General features: G+C 40.9%; 1 protein-coding gene across 2 annotated transcripts in view; it reads left to right on the plus strand.

Annotated features, from left to right (window-relative positions):
• The window catches only part of SUGT1 (SGT1 homolog, MIS12 kinetochore complex assembly cochaperone), a 39,275-nt gene that overhangs the window by 8,593 nt on the left and 7,399 nt on the right, over positions 1-23,283 (plus strand). For both annotated transcript variants that reach the window (XM_081012985.1, XM_081012984.1), the window contains 7 exons: positions 289-359; positions 1,746-1,799; positions 5,467-5,486; positions 6,544-6,590; positions 11,656-11,752; positions 12,861-12,968; positions 23,188-23,278. In XM_081012985.1, the coding sequence (XP_080869111.1) occupies positions 289-359; positions 1,746-1,799; positions 5,467-5,486; positions 6,544-6,590; positions 11,656-11,752; positions 12,861-12,968; positions 23,188-23,278 (488 nt within the window). The remainder of the gene's footprint in view (positions 1-288; positions 360-1,745; positions 1,800-5,466; positions 5,487-6,543; positions 6,591-11,655; positions 11,753-12,860; positions 12,969-23,187; positions 23,279-23,283) is intronic.

The following is a 23,283-nucleotide window of genomic DNA, read 5'->3' on the forward strand; positions in this document are numbered from 1 at the left end:
ATTCTATTCTCAAAATAGTACTTTTGGCTAATATTTACAATATTTACCTGGACCTATTTATGATTTCCGGAGCAATTTAATACAAGTTTATTCAAGATTCTTGATTGCAAGTCACAGACCAAGTAAAACTAAGGATTCTTTTAATTATTAAATAATTGAAATGTTTATAAGGTTTGACTGTTCCTCTGCATTAATAGGAGTGAATTGTCAATCAATTACTGAATTTTATAATGTTGGTAGATCCTGCTTAACAAATATTGGCATTTTCTCCTCTTACGTGTACATCAGGGTAGGTGAATACCATATGAAAGACTATGATTCTGCACTGAAGTCTTTCAGGGAAGGACAACAACTGGATAGTAAGTATGAACGTTCAAACTGATATGCCACCTCATAGTTTAAACCATGCTCAAAGTGGCTGACAACATCTTAAAAATCACATAATTACAAACATAATCAAAGTAGTTATCACAAATAATGCATTGAAAAGCTCTAAATTAAAGATGCAAAAAAATAATATTGGTAACAGCAACCCCCCCCCCCAATGATACAACAGCCCAGGAGTCTGTTCAGCAGCTTCAGTTTTTGTAGGTGGGGTCAGTCAGGGTCTCACCCTCCCAGGCCAGGTGAAAAACACGCGCCAGACAGAGCAGGTCTTCCAGGACTAACAGCCAAGATCACAACACCATCATTACAGTGAATCATATTGTAGTTAGGCATCCCAATAACAAACCTAGGTGATCCTTCATGCGATACTCTTCCCTCCCCTGTAACTGTGAAGAGGAGATCAGAAGCTTAATCTTAACTAACGTTAAGGAAAACAAGCCACCTTTATAAACTATGGTTTAAAGTTGGCTTGTTTTCACTAACCATAATTAAAATTAACCAACCATAGTTTGCTAGAGTGTAGATGACATCCAGTTTGCATACCCTCCATGATAGATGTATTCTTTTTGGACTTAAATGAAATCTGATCACCAAACTATTTAAGTAGCATTGAAAGCTGGGACAACATTGAGTGCCTTTGTCAATTGGTTCAATATTGAATGCTTTTTAAATAAATAGTTGGTACAGGTGCAGCTATGTTACTATGCTATCCTTCTATAATGGCATTTTGTAATCAAAAAAGTTTTTCTGTAATCCAGAGTTGAATACAATATCTCAAAGTTAACTGCGGATAAGTAACGGGTAGGTTACTTGTGTGTGACTGAGAGCCACACTTTTTGCCACTTAAGGAGCAATACAGGGAGCCAGTGTGAAGCAGCCGTGAGCCGTGGCATATGCATAAGGTGCATCAGATCCAGACTCTGTTCAAGAAATTACTGCCTAAGCATGGCAGAGAGAAAAAAAGCCTTTTGAGTTACATCACCCTTCTTGCCAGCTGAACTTATGGCAGTTTGCCAGGCCACTTGACTGAGCTCAATGGTCTTAGGATCCAGCTCAAGCCTGCCCCATTCCTGGAACACCCTTTTTTCAGGACTTAAGATCCCCTGGGCCCAGCTGCCCTGGGAACCTCCCAGCACAACTAGATTTCCGCTAGATCCTAGCTCTGCTCCTCCTGGCAGATATTGCTATAAGTTTGCTCCCTTTGTCTTCTTCAGTAAAAGCTAGAAAGGCTGGGAATCTCAGATTCTAGCAAGAGCCTGTGTTTGCTATGTAGACAGTTGTCACCACAGCATAACAGCTTATCAAATCTTATAGTAGATGTCATACTGCAGTAGACTATTGTGTGTTTCATCTGCTAGGTACTGACACAGCTTTTACTATTTGGATTCAAAGATGTGAGGAAGCCATCAATGGTAAGCAATGCTTTACTTATATGCATTCTTATGGGATGGGAAACCTCAGATGTGCCATCCTAATGGAGCCTTTTTCGTGTTTTCATCTATACCCTGGTAAATACTCTTCACTGAATTTTTAATGCTTTTGACCCTGCCTGCCCCAAAATCTGTGTGATATATTCCAAGTAGAATCAGGATTTACACTGCACAAGTTTCCCTGTGAAGAGGATTTATTGGGGAACAACCATCAGCAAACCTAGTTGTGAGTCGAGGACCCGCCACCTGCGTAGGATTATAATAAGACACAAAAACACATTATTTTAGGTTAATGGGAAAAATTAGGCCACAACTTTATTGGTTACAGCATGTGAGTAGTATTGCCTTAGGCACTGGATAAAACATCAACACATGACTCCACCCCTCTCAGCAGGGAGTCATTTCAGGGTTAACAACCAGTGGGAGAAGCTTGTTGATGCAAATACAACTGGAAGCTTCCCCATGATGTCACCGGGGGTTGTGCCATGGCCCTAGCCACCAGCAGGGCATCGGACAGGATCCACGACCGCCGGATTCCTTTAATAGAATACCCCAAAGAGGAGGGGTAGATGATGGCCCATACCCAATCCTCCAACACAGCACACCTATTCCAATGCCTAACCACCAATACCAGAAAGTTGTGATGAGTTGCTACGAGGTAGACGAGAAAACCAAGAGGCTGGTGCCAAATAGCCAAATGGATAAAAAAAGTCCTACCAGTCCAACCGAAGTCCATAGCAAGGTCAATACGCAAAGGAAGCTGACCAAAGAGGGAGGGAGGGAGATCCGATGCAAGCAGGAACTGACTGGGGTCAGAGAGCTGCCGTGGCTGCTTAAATGCAGCTAACCCCACCCACCAGCCAGCCCTTTTGGCCGACTGAAAGGCTTGGCCGCAGCAGCAGAGGCAATCAGAAGCAGGGAGCTGGATACGCCTCCCTGCCGCTGCGGGAAGCTGCTCCCACTCACAACTCCTCCCCTCTGGGAGGAGGAGAGGCCTTGTAGAACCTGCCAAGTGGGTTACGATATCTAGTGCAACACTTGTTTTTCCAAATAACTTACAAATACATAAATATATTCATATTTATGATTAGGGTGGCAACATGTATGTGTGTGAGCATGCAAGTGGTTCGTATACAAAAAGGTGTGACTTTCAGAAAATGTGTGGTAGAGAGACATTGCAATTATAGACTGAATTTATTTTCAACCTTTCTATCTTGCTTCTGCCATAGAATGGTCTCAAGGTAGCTTACAATAATATAGCACAAAAAAATGCAATACAATTAAATCAAAAAGAAAAGAAAAGAGAGCAGATCAACTTCTAAACAAGTATAAACCAGTGATGTAAGTCCGTTAAAATATCTTATACACAGCTAAAAGCCTGAAAGAACAGTATGCACTTTGCCTGATGCCTAAAGAATAAGAGAGATGCTGCTGGTCAGAGAAGTCTAAAAAAATTATTTTGTAAAAAATTACAAACTGGAAGTGGTACTCCAGGGTCCAAGAATGTTCTTTACAGTTGCCAGAATTTCTTCTATAAACGTATGGTATTTTATTAATTGGCTTTTGGGCTACTTCTTAAATGTACACATTTCTGTCATAGACACTGAAATTACTGAATATTTGCTTTGATTTTATTATTCTTCCCTTGTATTTTGAATGGAGAATAAAGAAACCTATACCTAAATGCAGTAATTAAGGGGTGTTCTGTTTTAAGAAGCTAGGGACAGAGCACACATAGATCTTGTACACATTTCAAAGCTTAGTTTAAATGCGATGGGAAATATGAAAGATATATAACTTTGAATTGACTGCTTCTGCACATCCCAGTGAGAATATGGAGATAATATTTTCCTCTTTGAGAAATAAAACCCTTCTCAAACTCCTTAAGGTAGAAAGTAAAGCAAGGTAGCCAAGTAAGAGTCGAAAGAGCAGTCATTTTCTACTTATTTGACAGACAAAATATTCTCTTCAAGCAGTTTTATGATTCCTACAAGGAGAACTTCAGTTCAAAATTCTACAGGCAAAAATTCAGGCCCCCCCCCCCCACGTTTAAAGAGTGCTAGAAGTGCCTAATGTTGTTCTCCTTTATTTGGCTAATTATTTTAAACCACGTAGTAGACACAGAAGTGAAATAGTGATTCAGAATGGAATTTGTGAGTTAACTGCAACCATTTGAACTTCAAGTACTTCATAATATTTGGCATTTCTGTAACACATTTCATAGGTTCTGAAACCTCACATCAGCTCATTAATCCTTACTGTAGCCCTTTATGGTAGGCCAATACGATAAAAGAATTGACAGAACATTCCCTTTAGTGAGCTGGAGGAAGACATAAAGACTAACAACAACAGCAAAGGTAAAGGACCCCTGGACGGTTAAGTCCAGTCAAAAGCAACTGTGGGGTGTGGCGCTCATCTCGCTTTCAGGCTGAGGGAGCCGGCGTTTGTCCACAGACGGATTTCCGGGTCATGTGGCCAGCAGGACTAAACTGCTTCTGGTGCAACGTGACGGAAGCCAGAGCACACAGAAACTGTGTTTACCTTCCTGCCACAGTGGTACCTATTTATCTACTTGCACTTTGACGTGCTTTTGAACTGGTAGGTTAGCAGGAGCTGGGACGGAGCAACGGGAGCTCACCCTGTTGCTGGGATTTGAACTGTTGACCTTCCAATCAGCAAGCCCAAAAGGCTCAGTGGTTTAGACCACAGCGCCACCCATGTCCCTAACACTTCAGTCGCTGCATACTTTCTGCTTTTCTGCAGTTTGGGATGCAACATTTTAACTGCCTGAGTCAAGCAAATGATAAATCAGTGTTATATTGTACTACAGTGCCAGTGTTCAGATGAGTATGGTAGTTTTTTATTGATTTCTTATTTGCATTTTTAATAAATTTATAAACAATAAACAATGTTGCTGATTTCCAGTTTGTGGTCAATGAGAGCAGGTGTCTAACAGTTTAATACAAGTGAGTAATTCCATTGTGTGGTATGAGTGGTTCATTCTAGGTTTAGCTGTTTTCTTTCAATTGATTGATTGATTGATTGATTGGACTTTCCACAATGACCTGTGCCCAAAGTGGTTCATTTCCAGCATCTAGTTATATAAAGTTTTTGAAGGAACCAACAGATTCAAAATAAGGAGTCTTAAGAGTGGAAAGGATTTGCTTATGTAGGCTGTTTAACAAAACAGTCCAATGTTCTAAAGTTCTTGCAGATTTTATATATGCCCCCACCCAAGGTGATGTCAGGTAACTGGCAGGTGGCATAGTTTGCTCGAAACAGCCTCACATGCCAATTTCAGAGTCAGATGGGCCTAAGTAGGCCTCCAGCTTGGAAGCCCACCATAACTGCCTTAGATCTCTGTGTGTGTGTTGCTGCTGCTTGAATGGTACATTACTGTTGCCAGAAACTTTTCACACTTGGTATGGAAGCTTGTTCATGTTTCCTTGGAAGTAAGTCCCACTCACTCCCTAGTTAGGGTTTGCAATCTAAATGTGTCTAGTGTTAAACTGACTCATTCTGTAAAATAACCTGGAGCAAAACTACTAAATAGCTTTGATACCAGCATGCTTTCTTTGTGGCTAATTGATATATATTTTAAGAAACATGTTTTCAAAATAAAGATTTTTTTTTTTTTTTTGCCTTGCAGCTGGATTGCAGAATAAGGTGGTAAGGTTCCTCTAATTTGTATACTTGGTTTCTAGAGCATAACACTTCTCCAAGTTGTATGGCAACCTTTGTAAGGATTTTATGTTGATGCTGATGAGGCATTTTATAATGTGACCCAAACACTTTCCAACAGGATTCCTACTATTCAGTGTCCACTAGTCTTCCCACCCTCTGAACCAAGTGCTAATAGATCAGAAAATCTCAGATAATTTTTAAATGTAATTTATCAGAATTTTAAATGTAAAGAACAAGAAACACACAGAAGAATATACAGTGCATACAGAGATTTACACATGTCTAGGACCAGGCCTTTCTTGCTTCTCTCCTGTTAGTTAGTTAGTTCTCTCCTGTGAGTTAGTTCCTCTCTGCTAGGTCTTTCTCTTCTTCCCGTAGCTTGTATCTCTGTGACCATGGCCTTGGATGGTTTCTATCTCAATTCAGTTCTTTCCAGCTGGCTCCCTTGATCTTTGTCTGCTCCTTGGTCATAACCTCTCACACAGTTTCTTGCTTTGCTGTTCTTGACCACATAAGCTAACACAGCACACTATGTTCCACCCTGAGATTCCTCATTTAAACATTTCCCTATGCTGTCCTTGCCAACACCTTGTGCTCAACAGCTTTCCGTTTAAAAATCTTGCACATTCTGTCTGCTGTGTTTTTCTTCTGCTTATATTTAAAGTTCTGAAGTGCTTTTAGCTATAATATGGTTTTAATCTTATGGTTCTGTGTCCTTATAGTTTTGAGTCCCCTTGAGTAATCAGAAAATGATTTATTATCTGTAAAATTATATGTACGTGCATGTTTTTCTAGTCATACACCCACCCACTGGTTTCATGGGTACAGGAGTTGCGGAAATATGACATATATGTGTAAAATGTGCCTAAACTTTCTTTTTGCATGTGTATATTTTCATGTGGTTCTTGTATTGAAGTCCATTTCATGCACAAGAGACCACAGATAGCTACTAAAAAGCACTCTTGTAACGTGAAAATATTATGATGCTTGGCTTAAAAACTGCTAGATTATTCTAATTTATCAATATCTTTTCATTGTAAAGGATGACAATCAGATTTTGCAACATCAGTCAAAACCACCTAAGATCAAGTAAGATGGAGTTCTTTTTTAACATTCTCTATAACAGTACTTAGTATTTACAGAATAATTTTCCTAAGAAAGGCCTCAAAAGAAAGCCAGAACCAGTGGGACTTTCCTCAGCCAAACCACTCCAGGTGATCTACTATAACCTGTCCAGTGGAAAGGGTTCCAGGAGAGGGAGGGAGGCAGGTAAAGGCCACCCCGGAGCAGGGGCAGGCTCCAGCAGAACTCTTGTACCCTGCCCCTCAGAGTGATATACCATCAGCTGCCCTATGAGTAGCAACCTGATGGTGTTTTTTTAATTTGTCACTATTGTGTTTTGTGTTCTTAAAATACATAATTGAATGTTGCTTGTTAGCTGTCTTGGTATTAATTATATCCTGAAATGCAATGTAGACATAATCATAATTTCATTAGAACGTATGGTACACTCTGAATAATTTTGTAATTTGACCTTCGTTTCTCGCTGTAATCCTGCCTATGAACACTACACAGCCAACTTTACCGCCTGTGGTCTTGAACTCCCTTAAATTACTGCCCATTTGCACTTGTTTTCCCCATGTTTGGAAGCCCCTCCCTGAACATAAGGTATAAACTCTCAGTTTCCTGAGAACCCATTCATTCCACGTGGGCTCTGTCATATTTATCCCCTTAATCTTCAGTTCCAGCTAGCCAAGCATATAGCTGGGTTTGCCTGAATTCTGCTTTTCCTCCCTTCCTGTCTTGTTTTTGTCATTTTGTTCATCTCAGATTGTAAGCTACTGCCGGCAGAGATTTTGCCTTTGCAGCTCAGTACATTGCCATATGCACTGATGACACTGTGCAATAATTAATCATCTTTATAGCTACCATACAGGTAGCACTATGGTCTAAACCACTGAGCCTGGGACTTGCCGATCGGAAGGTTGGCGTTTAAAATCCCCGCGATGGGGTGAGCTCCCATTGCTCGGTCTCACTTCCTGCCAACCTAGCAGTTCGAAAGCACATCAAAATGCAAGTAGATAAATAGCTACCGCTTCAGTGGGAAGGTAAAAGGCGTTTCCATGAGCTGTTCTGGTTTCGCCTGGCCACATGACCCAGTCATGCTGGCCACATGACCCAGAAAAACTGTCTGCGGACAAACGTCGACTCCCTCGGCCAGTAAAGCGAGATGAGCACTGCAACCCAAGAGTCGTTCGTGACTGGACTTAACTGTCAGGGGTCCTTTATAGCTACCATGTACAGTAGTTAGCTAGTATTAGCAGATCCCCTAAGTGTCCCTATTTTTCAGGGACATCCCTGATTTAGAGAAGCTGTCCTGGTTTCTGATTTGATCCTGGAATGTCCCACATTTCCTTAGGGCATCCCTGTTTTCATTGGAGAAAAGTTGGAGGGTATGGAATTATCTGACCCCCCAAGCAGTTTGAAGGCAATCTGGTATAGGGAAGTGTTTTTATGTTTAATGTTTTATTACGTTTTAATATATGTTGGAAGCTGCCCAGAGTGGCTGGGGCATCCCAGTAAGATGTGTGGGGTATATATAGTAAAATGATCCTTATCGAAGGGGACATCCCTATTTTCAGTGGAGAAATGTTGGAGGGTATGTATTAGTATTCCCTCTTTATAAATGAGGGGTTGGGGCTAAGAGAATGGCTAAAAGAATCTTTTTGCTTTCTGTGTTGGACTCCTTGAAATTGAATTATTTGATTAATGTAAAGTGAAAAAGTTGAGCTATGATTTCTGGAAAATAATTATTCCAGACAGCCTACTGGACAAACTCTGCTCTACTGTCAGGTGGCACGTAAGAATATAGGCATCTAGGACCAGGATTTTAATGGTTTCCTGTTTTTCCAAATTAACTTATTTGCTGAAGAATCCCTTAGTATCTGGCCTGGAGCCCTGTGCATTGTGCATTCTGTTCTTGTTCAGCGTTAGAAAGCAGATAGGTATAATTAACTCTTGTGACTCAACATCATTCCAGAGAGAACTTCCCTCAAAAAATAAAACCAATACTTGACTACTCTGCATCCAGACAGAAGAGAGCAGATTCCAAGGCGTTAAAGCCATTGGCAAACCAGAGGTTCCTGAAACAATATCCATCCATAGTCCCCCCCCCCAAAAAAAATAATCTTGATGGGTTTGGTTTGGCAGATGCACACCCTGACCACACCAGACTCAACAGCTTCTGCATGGTCAGCATCCAGTCCACAAGCTCTGGCAAGCTACACTTTTCCTTCCTTTCTACCACCTTGTGGTTTCCTAATAGGATTGCAAATCCCAGCCAGAGGGGAATCTGTGCACTCAACTTCTTAAAATGTATTAGCCACATAGTGGCCAAAAAATGTAGCTGCGTGGGGGAGGTGGAGAGCTCAGAAGGGCAAGAGGAAGCTCCTCTGGTCATTTTGCATATAACCTTTCCTCCACTGATCTCTCCAGAATCAACCCAGAAATAACATCCGGTAGGCTTATGGGTCCCACAAACAACATAAACTGACATCCACCCTGACAAAATAATTTGCAAATTTGCACAGCTTGCATTCCCACTCATTACATAATCATGGCCAGGAGCTAGTGATCTGCTTTACTACCTCTATTTCAATTGCGATTTTTCTGTTATTCCTACAAACTTCCACAACAGCAAGATACTGCATCCATGAGTGGCATGCTAGGTTTTCTACCGCTGGGGTAGATACAGAGCCAGTGCCCCAGTACCCGGAAAGGCAGGTGGCAGACCAGGGTAGTGTTCTGGAGATCTGGGGTGGGGATGTCCTGCTTCCTCACATTTCAAGCATTTCCTCCAGCAAGCATCCAAATAACAACAACAACAACAACAACAACAACAACAACAACAACAATATATTATATGCCGCCTATCTGACTGAGCTGCTCCAGACATTCTGAACAGCTTCCAAACAAATTATAAAACCACAGTAAAACATCAAACATTAAAAACTTCCATATACAGGACTGCCTTCAAATGTCTTCAAAAAGTCAAATAATTGTTTATTTCCTTGACATCTAATGGGAGGGCATTCCACATGGGGGGGCTTGACTACTAAGAAGGCCCTCTGCCTGATTCCCTCTCAGGGAGGGAACCGCCAGAAGGCCCTTGGAGTGTCTCAGTGTCTGGCTTGAAGGATGGGGGTGAAGACACTCCTTTGGGTATTCTGGACCAAGGCCATTTAGGGCTTTAAAGGCCAGCACCAACACTTCCAATTGTACTCTGAGGCGAACTGGGAGCCAATGTAGATATTTTAAGACGGGTATTACATGGTCCCAGGGGCAGCTCCCAGTCTGGCAGCCGCATACTGGATTAGTTGTAATTTCCAAGTCACCTTCAAAGGTAGCCCACATAGAGTGCATTACAGTAGTCCAAGCAGGAGATACCCAGAGCATTACCACTCTGGTGACACAGTGTGCAAGCAGGTAGGGTCTCAGCCAGTGTACCAGCTGGAGCTGGTAGACTGCTGCCGTGGACACAGAATTGATCTGTGCCTTCATGGACAGCTGTGAGTGCAAAATGACTCCCAGGCTGCACACTTGATTCTTTATGGGCATATTTACCCCACTCACGACTAGGGAATTCCCCACACCTCCCTGCTCCTTGTCTCCCAGAACCAGTACTTATGTCTTGTTGGGATTCCACCTCAATCTCTTGACTGCCATCTACCCCACAACCGCCTCCACACACTCACACAAGACATCCACTGCCTTCACTTGTTTCAATTTAAATGTGAGGTACAGCTGGGTTTCATCTGGTGAACACCCAGCCCAAACCCCCTATTGCCACTCCTAGCAGTTTCCTATAGATGTTAAAAAGCATGGAAGAGGAGTCAGAGCCCTGAGGCTCCCCTCAAGTCCAGGGATCTGAACACTCACCTCCCCCAACAGTACTTTATGGACATGGCCGAGGAGGAATGAGTGGGTTCACTGCATAGCAGTGCCCCAAACTCCCAGACCTCCTAGAAGATCCAGGAGGATACCATGGTCAGTATCAAAAGCTGCTGAGAGATCCAGCAGAACTAGGAAACAGCTTTCATCTCTGGCCCTGGCCCTGTCCCACTGGAAGTCATCAGCCAGTGCAACCAGGGCGGTTTCAGTCCCATGATGTGTTGATTGCAATTGGTCCAAAAGGTCCACATCCTCCAGGCGTGCCTGGAGTTCTTCTGCGACCACCCGCTCAATCACCTTGTCCACAAATGGAAGATTTTAGATAGTGCGATAAGAGAAACCTGGTCGACAAGCAGCAGCAAGAACAGAGCCAGCTACCATGTCCAACCAGGTCAATTCCTCCATACACAATCAGTGGCACTGGTCTTATGAATCATTAACCTAGCATTGCACAGCACTACTTTAAGGGCATGTGGGACACCCTTGTTGATACTCTTCTTCCAGCTGTGCATTTTCTTCTGGAATCTGTTCTAAGGCTCTCATCAAATAGTCTTTGAAACTTGCTGAGACCATCTATTGTGGGAGCTTACTTAAAGGTAATGCACTTGGTTGCTTTCATGTCAACTTGAAGAATTAATGAACTTGATGCTCTTTGGTTAGAAAGGAGCTGCATCTTCCACTTAATATACTGATAATTATGGGGACTGATCAATCCTCCATTCTTGAAAATGAGCATGCAATTCCACTCCAAAAGGCTTGGATCATTGCTTTAGGAGGATCCATGCTAAATTCCTGGATGATCCATTTTCTGCCAAGGATCATCATTGACATTCATGTTTGACATAACAAAATAAAAAATTAAAAAATTCCTTCCAGTAGCACGTTAGAGACCAACTAAGTTTGTTATTGGTATGAGCTTTTGTGTGCATGCACACGAATCTGAATAGTATCTGAAGAAGTGCGCATGCACATGAAAGCTCATACCAATAACAAACTTAGTTGGTCTCTAAGGTGCTACTGAAAGGAATCCCCCCCCCCCCCCGACTACGGCAGACCAACACGGCTACCTACCTTTAACTAAATGTTTGGCATAGTTCACATGGGCCCTTGTTCAGAGGGAAAGAGTTGGGAAAGTCTTGGGAAGCAATCAGGATACAACAGTGGGATATTCACATAAACTAAAATACTGGTGTTTTTTTTAAAGGCATGACTGGTACCAAACAGAATCTCATGTAATTGTAACTATTATGATCAAAAACGCAAAGAAGGATGATGTAAACATACAGTTTTCAGAAAAAGAGGTAAGATATGCATAAAATTCAAACTGAAATCAAGGCACCCTTAGGTTATAAATGTAGTTCTTTTCAAAGTCATTTCTTTGAGTTCAGTGTAACTTCCAAGAGAGTGTGTGCTTATTGCAGCCCAAGATAAAATCATCAGCTTTATGCTTGGATGGGGAAAAGTGAGGCTTTGGGAAATGTTGGTGCAGGTATTATCTAATATTTATACAGTGGTGCCTCGCAAGACGAAATTAATTTGTTCCGCAAGTTTTTTCGTCTTGCGGTTTTTTTCGTCTTGCGAAGCACGGTGTCGGAAAAGTTTTGGAAAAGCTTCAAAAATCACCAAAGTCTTCAAAAACCTCAAAAAAGGCTACCAAAAAAGGCTATGAGTTGTTCCTCGAAGTCAAGTCGCAACTGTATTAACGGTTTTAAGAAAAAGGAAACAAACTTGCAAGACGTTTCCGTCTTGCGAAGCAAGCCCATAGGGAAAATTGTCTTGCGAAGCAACTCAAAAAACCAAAAACCCTTTCGTTTTGCGAGTTTTCCGTCTTGCGAGGCATTCGTCTTGCGAGGTACCACTGTATTCTCTGTATTGTTCTGTCGTGCTGTTCACTAAATCCTAACTTTAATTATTGGGACCCCAGGTTTGGTTAATTATATTGCAAGTATTCTTGTTTTATCATTTACATATTTTAGACAATAGAATCAAAAATTCAGTGAGTTGCTGCTTTATATTCACACATCTTGCTGGGTATGGAAATGTGTGAAGTATAAAGCAAAAGAAGAAGCTGTGTGTCTTTTGTCCATTTAATTATTTATGGCTTTTGGTAACTTTCTACAGTTAATGCAATTCTTTACCTAAAGAATGCACATCAAACTGACATAACAGGCTTTCTGAGTACCTACTTGATGACTAAGAACATTAATCTTCTGTTTATGTTCTAGCACACTTTGAATTATCTGTTGAATAATTCAATATAAATTGCTGTTTGAAATTCCTCTCTTATACTCGACACAGATTAGATGTTCCCAATGAAAGGTCTTTGCCTTCATTTCCTGGGAAATGACAGAAACACTAGGAGGCCTTTTCCATGTGTTTACTACTGATTATGTTTCGTATTATTAACAGCTAGATGTATTCGTGAGGCTTTCGTCAGAGGAAGACTACAACTTAAAGCTTCATTTTCTTCATTCCATAGTTCCAGAACAAAGTACATTCAAAGTTCTTTCAACCAAGGTAATCTTTTAAAGAACAAATTATTTTGTTAGATACTTGTCGCCAGGGTGGATTTGATTTGATTTAAATTAGATGACGATTTAAATCAATAGTCAGTAATACTTGATTTAAATCATATTTTTAACAGAAAGACTCATTCTTGCTGGTATAATCTTAATATTTACAACCAGATGAAGGTTTCATTTTTGGAATAATAACTTTTTAGAGTAGTTTTTACAGTTATATAAAAAATAGCTGATTCAGTTATACTATTAGAAATACGTAGACCGATAATTATGAAATTATTGTGAGGTGTAATAAGTTAACTGTTTATATTTGGACAACTTTTCTGCTGTACTTTATTGGAAGGAGAAAAATAAATAAATAATCATTTTCTTAATAACAATTTAAACAATTTATTTAACTAAAACAATAACATTATAGCATATGTATCCATGTTTGTTAACTGATGTGGTTAGAGACTTTCTTGTTTGGATGATGTCAGGCGAGCCCTGGGAAGAAGGGCCTGGAACTGGTGTGAACTCTTTATTAGTTGACTGGCAAGCACTTCAAGGTCTCGCCAAGTTACTATTTCCACCACCCCCACCACCCCCTTTGGGATTTGCTTCTACGTTCAGGTGCCTATTCTGTACAGTTAAGTGTTAGTGCAGTTGTTGGAACCCAGTGGGATTGGGAAGAGGTTGCCAGCCCTGAAGTGCCTTCCGCACTTGCCTCAAGTCTGAATTGCACAGATATGCAACTGACTTACACAATTATTACACAAAGATTCCAAGACTTGTGGAGTATTCTGCTTACAAGGTTGCACTTCCATCTTTACTGCTTCACACTTAGCTACTTGTGCAGATCTATTCCACTCCAAACAATCTATTCATTGAAGAGGTAAGGGGTTGATTCTGTGTGTATAAATTTGCAAAGGAACAATGGATTAAGGTTTCTTCCTCAACGCTGTATGTTTATTTTATAACATTTTTCCTGTGAAGACACAAATTCACACTTTTGAGAACTGCAAAAACAAGCATCTGTGATAATATCTTCTTGTTAGAAAAACTGCCCCAAATAATCTTACAGAAACCTCTGGAAGAGTATGACATTATGAATAGATTAATGGAATTCATTTACCAAAAAATTTAAACATTGCATATAAAGCCTCAGGCTACATAATTAAAAACAAACCCTTATTTCGTGATGAATAGCCTTTGGACTATTATGTAATTTAAACAGAAAACAATATTTGGAAAGATTTTTTCTCCAAAAGCATTTTTCTTTTAAAAAAAAAATCCAATTTAAAATTTAAAAAATTGATGTTTTTAAGAAATCATTTATTTTTATCCTCCCTGCTTGTCACTTACTCATATTTGTAACATGCGTTTTTACCCCCTCCCCCCAAGAAAAATCTTAGCTGGTTAAGAAAAGTAGTTTGTGTGCATGCTTCTGCAAATGACTTAGGCTGCAGTCCTAAGTATGTTTACCTAGCAGTAACCCAACTGAACACAGCATAGTTTTGTTGTCGTCATTTAGTTGTGTGTGACTCTTCGTAACCCCTGGACCAGAGCACGCCAGGCACTCCTGTCTTCCATTGCCTTCTGCAATTTGGTCAAACTCATGCTGGTAGCTTCAAAAACACTGTCCAACCATCTCGTCCTCTGTCGTCCCCTTCTCCTTGTGCCCTCCATCTTTCCCAACATCAGGGTCTTTTCCAAGGAGTCTTCTCTTCTCATGAGGTGACCAAAGTCTTGGAGCCTCAGCTTCACAATCTTTCCTTCCAGCGCTGATTTCCTTAAGAATGGAGAGGTTTGATCTTCTTGCAGTCCATGGGACTCTCAAGAGTCTCCTCCAGCACCATAATTCAAAAGCATCCATTCTTCAGCGATCAGCCTTCTTTATGGTCCAGCTCTCACTTCCATACATCACTACTGGGAAAACCATAGCTTTTACTATACGGACCTTTGTTGGCAAGGTGATGTCTCTGCTTTTTAAGATGCTGTCTAGGTTTGTCATTGCTTTTCTCCCAAGAAGCAGGGGTCTTTTAATTTCGTGACTGCAGTGATCATGGAATAAAATAAGAAATAAAAGAAATAAAATCTCTCACCGCCTCCATTTCTTCCCCTTCTATTTGCCAGGAGTTGATGGGAACAGTGGCCATGATCTTCGTTTTTTTGATGTTGAGCTTCAGACCATATTTTGCGCTCTCCTCTTTCACCCTCATTAAAAGGTTCTTTAATTCCTCCTCACTTTCTGCCATCAAGGTTGTGTCATCTGCATATCTGAGGTTGTTGATATTTCTTCCGGCAATCTTAATTCCGGCTTGGGATTCGTCCAGCCCAGCCTTTCGCATGATGAATTCTGCATATAAGTTAAATAAGCAGGGAGACAATATACAGCCTTCTCTTGCTCCTTTCCCAATTTTGAACCAATCAGTTGTTCCATAACCAGTTCTAACTGTAGCTTCTTGTCCCACATAGAGATTTCTCAGGAGAAATAGCTTACTTTTGAGTAAACATGCATAGGATGGTGCAGCTTTAATAAAATCAGTTTGTTTTCAGCTAAAACTTGGAAATTCAGAATGGTGGGTCAATTTCTGTACTAAATATGCAGTTATTGTAGAATGCATTCTCCCCTGCTGATATCTGAACTAATCAGTCATATCAAACGATATAGAGGTTAGCATTAATCTTTTTTTAGGGCGGAACATTGAGATTAAGAGTCCCCAACACAATGAGTTGCTGAATCCTGTTTTATGACAGCATCTTATGACAGATTTCTTTAAGATTAGTTGACTACTTAAAAACAAGAAAAAGAAATGATGTTTCATTATTCAGATCTTGCAGGTAGAAATTGGTGGCTGCCTTGTGGATCCTGGATAAAGTCATGAACGCAACCTAGGATTGGAGGAAGGCACAGAGGTTAAGCCATTGGTACCAGTTTTCAAAGAATGGTTTATTTCACTTATTCAAGAGCTCTCAATCATACAACCTATTCACACATGTTCTGCAGGGAAATAGCTACTAAAGATAGTTGCTCTGTCTAATTAGAAAGCCAGCCTAGTAGCTCAAAGGGTGCTGGCCAAAACTTCATGCTGCTCCTTCAGCCCAAAGTTCTTACATTTTTCTTATTAAGCACAATCTTCCTTGCAAATATTCATTGAATTACACAGCCTTAAACTGGCAGGTTAAGCTTAAAATTCTACAAGGAAGGCTCAAGCAGTATGTGGACCGAGAACTCCCAGAAGTACAAACTGGATTTAGAAGAGGCAGAGGAACCAGAGACCAAATTGCAAACATGCGCTGGATTATGGAGAAAACTAGAGAGTTCCAGAAAGACATCTACTTCTGCTTCATTGACTGTGCAAAAGCCTTTGACGGTGTCGACCACAGCAAACTATGGCAAGTTCTTAAAGAAATGGGAGTGCCTGATCACCTCATCTGTCTCCTGAGAAATCTCTATGTGGGACAAGAAGCTACAGTTAGAACTGGATATGGAACAACTGATTGGTTCAAAATTGGGAAAGGAGTACGAAAAGGCTGTATTTTGTCTCCCTGCTTATTTAACTTACATGCAGAATTCATCATGCGAAAGGCTGGGCTGGATGAATCCCAAGCTGGAATTAAGATCGCCGGAAGAAATATCAACAACCTCAGATATGCAGATGACACAACCTTGATGGCAGAAAGTGAGGAGGAATTAAAGAACCTTTTATTGAGGGTGAAAGAGGAGAGCGCAAAATATGGTCTGAAGCTCAACATCAAAAAAACGAAGATCATGGCCACTGTTCCCATCAACTCCTGGCAAATAGAAGGGGAAGAAATGGAGGCAGTGAGAGATTTTACTTTCTTGGGCCCCATGATCACTGCAGATGGTGACAGCAGCCACGAAATTAAAAGATGCCTGCTCCTTGGGAGAAAGGCAATGGCAAACCTAGACAGCATCTTAAAAAGTAGAGACATCACCTTGCCAACAAAGGTCCGTATAGTAAAAGCTATGGTTTTCCCAGTAGTGATGCATGGAAGTGAGAGCTGGACCATAAAGAAGGCTGATTGCTGAAGAATGTATGCTTTTGAGTTATGGTGCTGGAGGAGACTCTTGAGAGTCCCATGGACTGCAAGAAGATCAAACCTCTCCATTCTTAAGGAAATCAGCGCTGATTACTCACTGGAAGGACAGATCGTGAAGCTGAGGCTCCAATACTTTGGCCACCTCATGAGAAGAGAAGACTCCTAGGAAAAGACCCTGGTGTTGGGAAAGATGGAGGGCACAAGGAGAAGGGGACGACAGAGGACGAAATGGTTGGATAGTGTTCTTGAAGCTACCAGCATGAGTTTGACCAAACTGCGGGAGGCAGTGGAAGACAGGAGTGCCTGGCGTGCTCTGGTCCATGGGGTCACGAAGAGTCGGACACGACTAAACAACAACAAACTGGCAGGTTCACTGCACTCAGATTATAAAGCCTTTCCTTGCCTTTGGACTAACAAGAGTGCCTCTAAGCAAATGGGCACAACTATCCTAAAATGTGACATTATTTTAAAATCTGTTATTTTAAGTCCTGTCTATTTAGGATAGCCCTGAATAACCATTTTCCTTTGGTAATCTTGCATAGACCTTACATTCATATAAAATACACCATCCACGCTGTTTTGAATTATTATGTTACAAATAGCGATATTAAAAATAAACATGAATACATTCACAAACTTTTCAGACTGACTTTGTGAAATAATATCTGACTTATTATGATGCATGACAATACTGGCTTGAGTTCTATGGCTGTGTAATAAGGCAAAAGTGAGAAGTAAGACCGACAACCCCTCGCTCCTAGCAGGAACAATCCTATTCAGGGCTCCATCCCATCAGCTTTCCTGCAGGATACTATGACAGGAAACTCAGCTGTGCAGTTGATCCATCAGTTGAATTGCTGCCCATCGGATTTCTGTGCCACTGAAACAATTGTGCTGCCGGTGACAGAGCTGCATTAAGGACCTCTCACAAACTGCAAACGGGGAATGCAACTCTATCCAGAACTGGTTGAACACCAGCTCTCATACACTAGGAATGATGTTACTTGTGCAACCTGTGTCTTGTTGGAGTTGAGCTTCAGTTTTCTGGTCTTCATGGTACTGCATTACTCCCCTCCCCCCCCCCCCGCTTGCCCCCCATAAGGCAGAGAGCTTTAAACTGTTTTTGAGCCGGGTCTGCTTGGGTTACCTGGTGCAAAAGGAGCTTTTAAGTGCTCTGTTTGTTTGATGGGCAAGGCCTGCTTGGCTCTGGGAGTGATGGGGATGCTGTCACCCGCTAGATGTTGGGTGGCTCCAAGGGTTTCAGTATACAGTACACAGTTTTCATTTATGCATAAGATGTGGGATTACCATGTGCTCATGTGCATGTGGGAGGGGGAAGAGAAGAATAGGATTCATTTACAATGCAGTAGGAGCTCTGCTGTTCTTTGATAAAGGGTTTGGCGAACACCCTGGTATGCTTACTGTGATTGTTGTTTGGGGTAGAAATGTGAAGACTTGGCATAGCACAGGTCATGGAAAAAATATACAAGATGTACTTTAAATACATGGTGCATTACCAATGAATGCAACTAATTCAATTTGCACCAAGATGTCTCACAAATAGCATATTTGTGGTGTAGTGGTGTAGAGAGCCAGTGTGGTGTAGTGGTTAAGAGTGGTAGATTCGTAATCTGGTGAACCGGGTTTGCGTCTCCGCTCCTCCATCTGCAGCTGCTGGGTGACCTTGGGCTAGTCACACTTCTTTGAAGTCTCTCGGCCCCACTCACCTCACAGAGTGTTTGTTGTGGGGGGAGGAAGGGAAAGGAGAATGTTAGCTGCTTTGAGACTCCTTCGGGTAGTGATAAAGCAGGATATCAAATCCAAACTCTTCTTCTTCTTCTATTTTGCATACATTCATACACTAATATAGCATAGCTAAATTTGCCAAATGCAGCTGTGTTAGATCATGTTTGTCAATTCACTGAATTTGGTTTTGAAGTTCTGGAAATTTGCTGACAGATCGTTAAAACTCACAGTTATTGGTTTCTTCTGGAACCTCAGTACTTATGTGAAATTGTCACTTTCACTAGAGGGTGCTAAAATATTGTTTCAGGCTCATTGGGTTCAGTTTTTACTAGTGGCTTGCGGGGGGAGGGAAGCAATGAATAAATACCTTGGCTTGGCTTAGTACTTCATTTTCAACCATTAACTTTCCACCATTATTATTGTTCATAGTTTATACTCTAATGCATATTTCAAGAGTATTCTAATCTAGGAATAGGAATTCAATACCTCTTTTACTTCTAAAAGTGTTGCAAACACATTTAAAAATGAATGAATGCAGCCTTAAAATAAGCACTGGAAGTTTAGAAAGGTTCAAACTGCTATTTCAGGAGTTTTGACTTAAGACTTAAAGAGCAGTGCTAACCATGGCTACTCAGAAGTAAATCCTTTTGAATTCAGTAGGGCTTACTCCCAGGTAAGTGGGATTAGGCTTGCACCCTAAACAGTTGCGTAACCTTTTTTAGATTTCTCAGCAGCTTTTAGTATTGTTGACTATGGTATCTGGATAGGTTGTCTTGAGTGGGATGTTGGGAGGCCCTTCTTTGTGGTGGTTTTGCTCCTTAGACTGTGAGCTCCAGAAGGTGGTGCTGGGGGATTATTGCTCTGGCAGCAGTTAATGCCTTTTGGTTCTGCAAGGGGCAGTTTTATCCCGGGGTGCGCTTTCCCTACAATTGATGGATTTCTCTCTCTCTCTCTCTCTCTCTGGTGTCATAAAGATATAAAAATTACTCTCTTTGGTCTGCTTAAATTAGTATATTAAACAATGTAAGGTAAGTTAGCACTATTTAGTTGACATACCTTAAAATATTGAAAAGTATGAAATATAGATAATTCTCAAGTAAAATTTTACATCTGTTTAACAGTAAGGGCAACTTTTGAGGGTGAAATCCTGTGATGGGGGGGTTGGGGTATCCCCTGGACTGTGGGGTGTTGCTGATCCGCGTTTCGGCTTACGGTAGATCTGTCCTTAAAATTGTGTTTTCCTGTTGTAGCCGTCGACAGCCCTGCTGTTCTCACCACTCCAGCAGTAGCAACAAAAGGGATTATGTGTGGATTCACTGAATCCAAAGTTTGATCAGAGTGACTATAAATATTAAATAAATAAATCAGATATCACACTGCAGCCAAGTTAGGTTTCCTTAATCATAGTTTGTTGGAATTGAGCTGGTAGCAGCACACCATAGTAGTGATATGCAAACACACACAACCTCACTGCCTTAATTTTTCTCTTAGATGACTTCCAACCCCACCCCTGTTGGGACCAAAACTGTGGAAAACACTAGCCTTAGTCTTACTTGGAAGCTAGAACAGGTGTGTACTTGATAGTTTGGAATCCCCTGGTTTAGGGTTAGGGTCAAACAGAAACTAAAATATGTAACGAGGAGAACTAGATAAAATCTATTTGTATAGTAATATACCTGTTTTTGTATTGTGATTTTGTGTTGTGAGACACCCTGAGGTCTGTGGGTATAGGGTGGTATACAATTGTTGTTATTAATGTACATACATATACTTATTTTCCCCTAAGAAATAGCATTTTTGTAAAAGTAGAAGCCTATTTTAAATTATTTCTGTTTAGTTCAATGTTTAAAGTAGGAGTTTTGATTCATGACAGGATATTCAAACAGCTTGCTATAAGATGACTCTAGGGTGAGCATTTACAAAGGTGCCGTTGTTCTTAGGGCTACAGGGATCCCTGGGTTATCCTGGGTTTGAATAGAGCTGAGATTACTCTGCCAAAATTACTCTGCCAAAATGAGTAAGTTTATGCATAAAATTGAACAAGCTGGACTTCAAGTCATATGGCAGACTGCTAACACTGATCTTGGAAGTAAATTATATGTTTGTAATTGTAAAATGAGTGATGTGATATTTAGTGTGAAACTTAAAATACGCTTGTAACAGGTGTGGGTAGAGATCATGATGATATCTCTTCTTTGGCTGATTATGAAACTGCATAATATAAAATTATCCCAAAACAAGAGGGATGAAACCAATATTCTGTATAACTTTAGAATGTATAGTATGTTTAAAAGTCCATGCCTCTCTGCTGAATCATAGTCTGTCCCATTTGTTTTAAATGATACGCAGGGTTTTGTTTTGTTTTTACATGTGCATAATCATTATTTAATTGTGTTGCTTGATTTGTCAAGTGTGCCTTTTTTTAGTCAGTCAAAATATGTTTAATCAGTGGAGATTAGTCCATAATTTCTACAAGTAAAATTTCAAGCACATTTTTATAAAGTTTACCCAAAAATCTCAAAGTCACATTCTTTCATGTCCTCCACATACTCATTTCTTTCCTTCAGCTTAGAGAGACTCCTGGGGATTTTCCTGCCAACCAGCTGCCTGCACCACTCAACCAATCCTAATCCAAAAGTACTGTTGTCGCCAGGAGGTCCCTCCCAGACAGAAAAACCATGTGATAAATTATATTTTACTAGAACGGCAGACTTCTTTACCTTAGTGTTGCAGATTCTCCCTCCATCCTGTTTGTAGGTCTGCTGGTATTGTAGACATTTCAGAATCCTACAACTGTTCTGAGCATGTTCAGAGTGCTTCCTTGCAAACCACACTAACTTTGAGCTTGTAGCATGTTCTAAGCAGCTTTGTCTTTTTTTCTTTTGCTTATTATTTATTTTGTGACCTTGCTAGAAAGAGGGTGCATTAGGGGCCACAGTGTGAGTCCCTTTCTAGAATGTTTTTTTAAAAAATTAATTAAATCATTTTGCATTTGTTTAGGAGGAGAAATTGCCGGTGGCTTGTGTGTGAGTTGCAGCAGCTTTTGTTGCCTGCCTTGCGCAGGTGGGTTGGGTTGGGCCAACAAACATGTGCTAGAGATTAAGAGAGTTGTTAGTGTCTCCTTGCTCTGGCTTCCCATGGGATTCATAAAGACAGGTGCGCTGGTAGTGAGTGATTGACTTGAGCACAAAGGAGAGAGTTGAGATTGAGGGACAAGGGTCCAGAGCACAAGTAGTCGCCTTGACTGATCCAAGCAGCTTGTTTACATCCTCAAGCCTTATTAAGTGAAATTCATCCAATATAATGGGACTAGACTGTGCTCTGGACCCCCCTTGAGATTCATCTGCTATAACAGCCAAGTCAAGATCCTGGTGTATGCAAGCAATTCTATCCTTAAAATGCTTTGCAAACAACTCATAGCTACCGTTGGTTTCAGCACTTCCTTTGTGCCAGACTGCAGGAGGTCCTGCACTCCCTGGAAGAGCTCTGCTGGACGACCTACTGAGGCTGCAATGGAGGCAGCCAAGTAGGCCTTCTTTCCTGCCTTCACTGCCACTAGATGGGCTCTATGGTGAGCCCTCACCAGTATTTGGTTGATAGAGTTTAATTTCTAAGTAAGAGGTAAGTAAGCCAGTCTTCTGAAAAGGATACTTGGAAGCTCTTTCCCTGTCCATAAATGTGAAGAAAATGATTTATTTATAGCAAGGAGACAGTGGCACTGGCACATGTGGCATATGATACATTTTTCTAAATGAGTTCTGTACATGTCCTGTTGTGAAGAGAACTACAAGGTAAAAAACTACAGCCCCACCAAGTCCAAATGTCAACAGTTGCCACTGTGCTTAGCAGACTGAGAAAGTGATTCAGCCATAAGTATAAAAGTAATGCTCAAGCACACTTCCTAGGATTTGTTTTTCAAAACCTTATTTTCACACATCATCCTAATTACTATGGCTCTTCCCAGGCAACAGCTGCTGCTTTTTTTTGTTGCTCATTGTTCTGCAGAGCTATAGAAAGGTACAGGCTGAATTCAAAGAGCACAGCTTCAAGTGAACAAACACATACCAGGATTTGTGGCTTATTTTGCCCAAGCAGACCACAATCTGTAGTCTAGGTTTGTTTTTCGGCTTACTGATAATTGTTTAGAGCAAAACAAGCCACAGTTCCTGGTTCAGCTGTAACACACAGCTAGGGCTTGTGGTTGGTTTTTGGATGCAGGGGGCAAAGTGGCTCTCATCAGCACATCCACAATAAACCATTTACTATGATAAGCAAATTGAGCTAGTTTGTAAATTAGCTTAATTGTACGTTTAACTGGTATGGCAGTTAACATTTTTCTTTTTTAAAAAAATTACACCAGAAAAAAACTACAGGCCTCATTTAGTGCATTAAAATTTGGGTTTTTGTTGTGTGTTCTGTAGATTGAAATAAAAATGAAGAAACCAGAAGCTGTACGATGGGAGAAATTGGAAGGCCATGGAGGCTCTCCTAAACTAAAACAATTTGCGCCTGGTTAG

The sequence above is a fragment of the Podarcis pityusensis genome, assembly GCF_964106645.2.
Source record: "Podarcis pityusensis genome assembly, chromosome: 7".
In the NCBI taxonomy this organism is placed as follows: Eukaryota; Metazoa; Chordata; class Lepidosauria; order Squamata; family Lacertidae; genus Podarcis; species Podarcis pityusensis.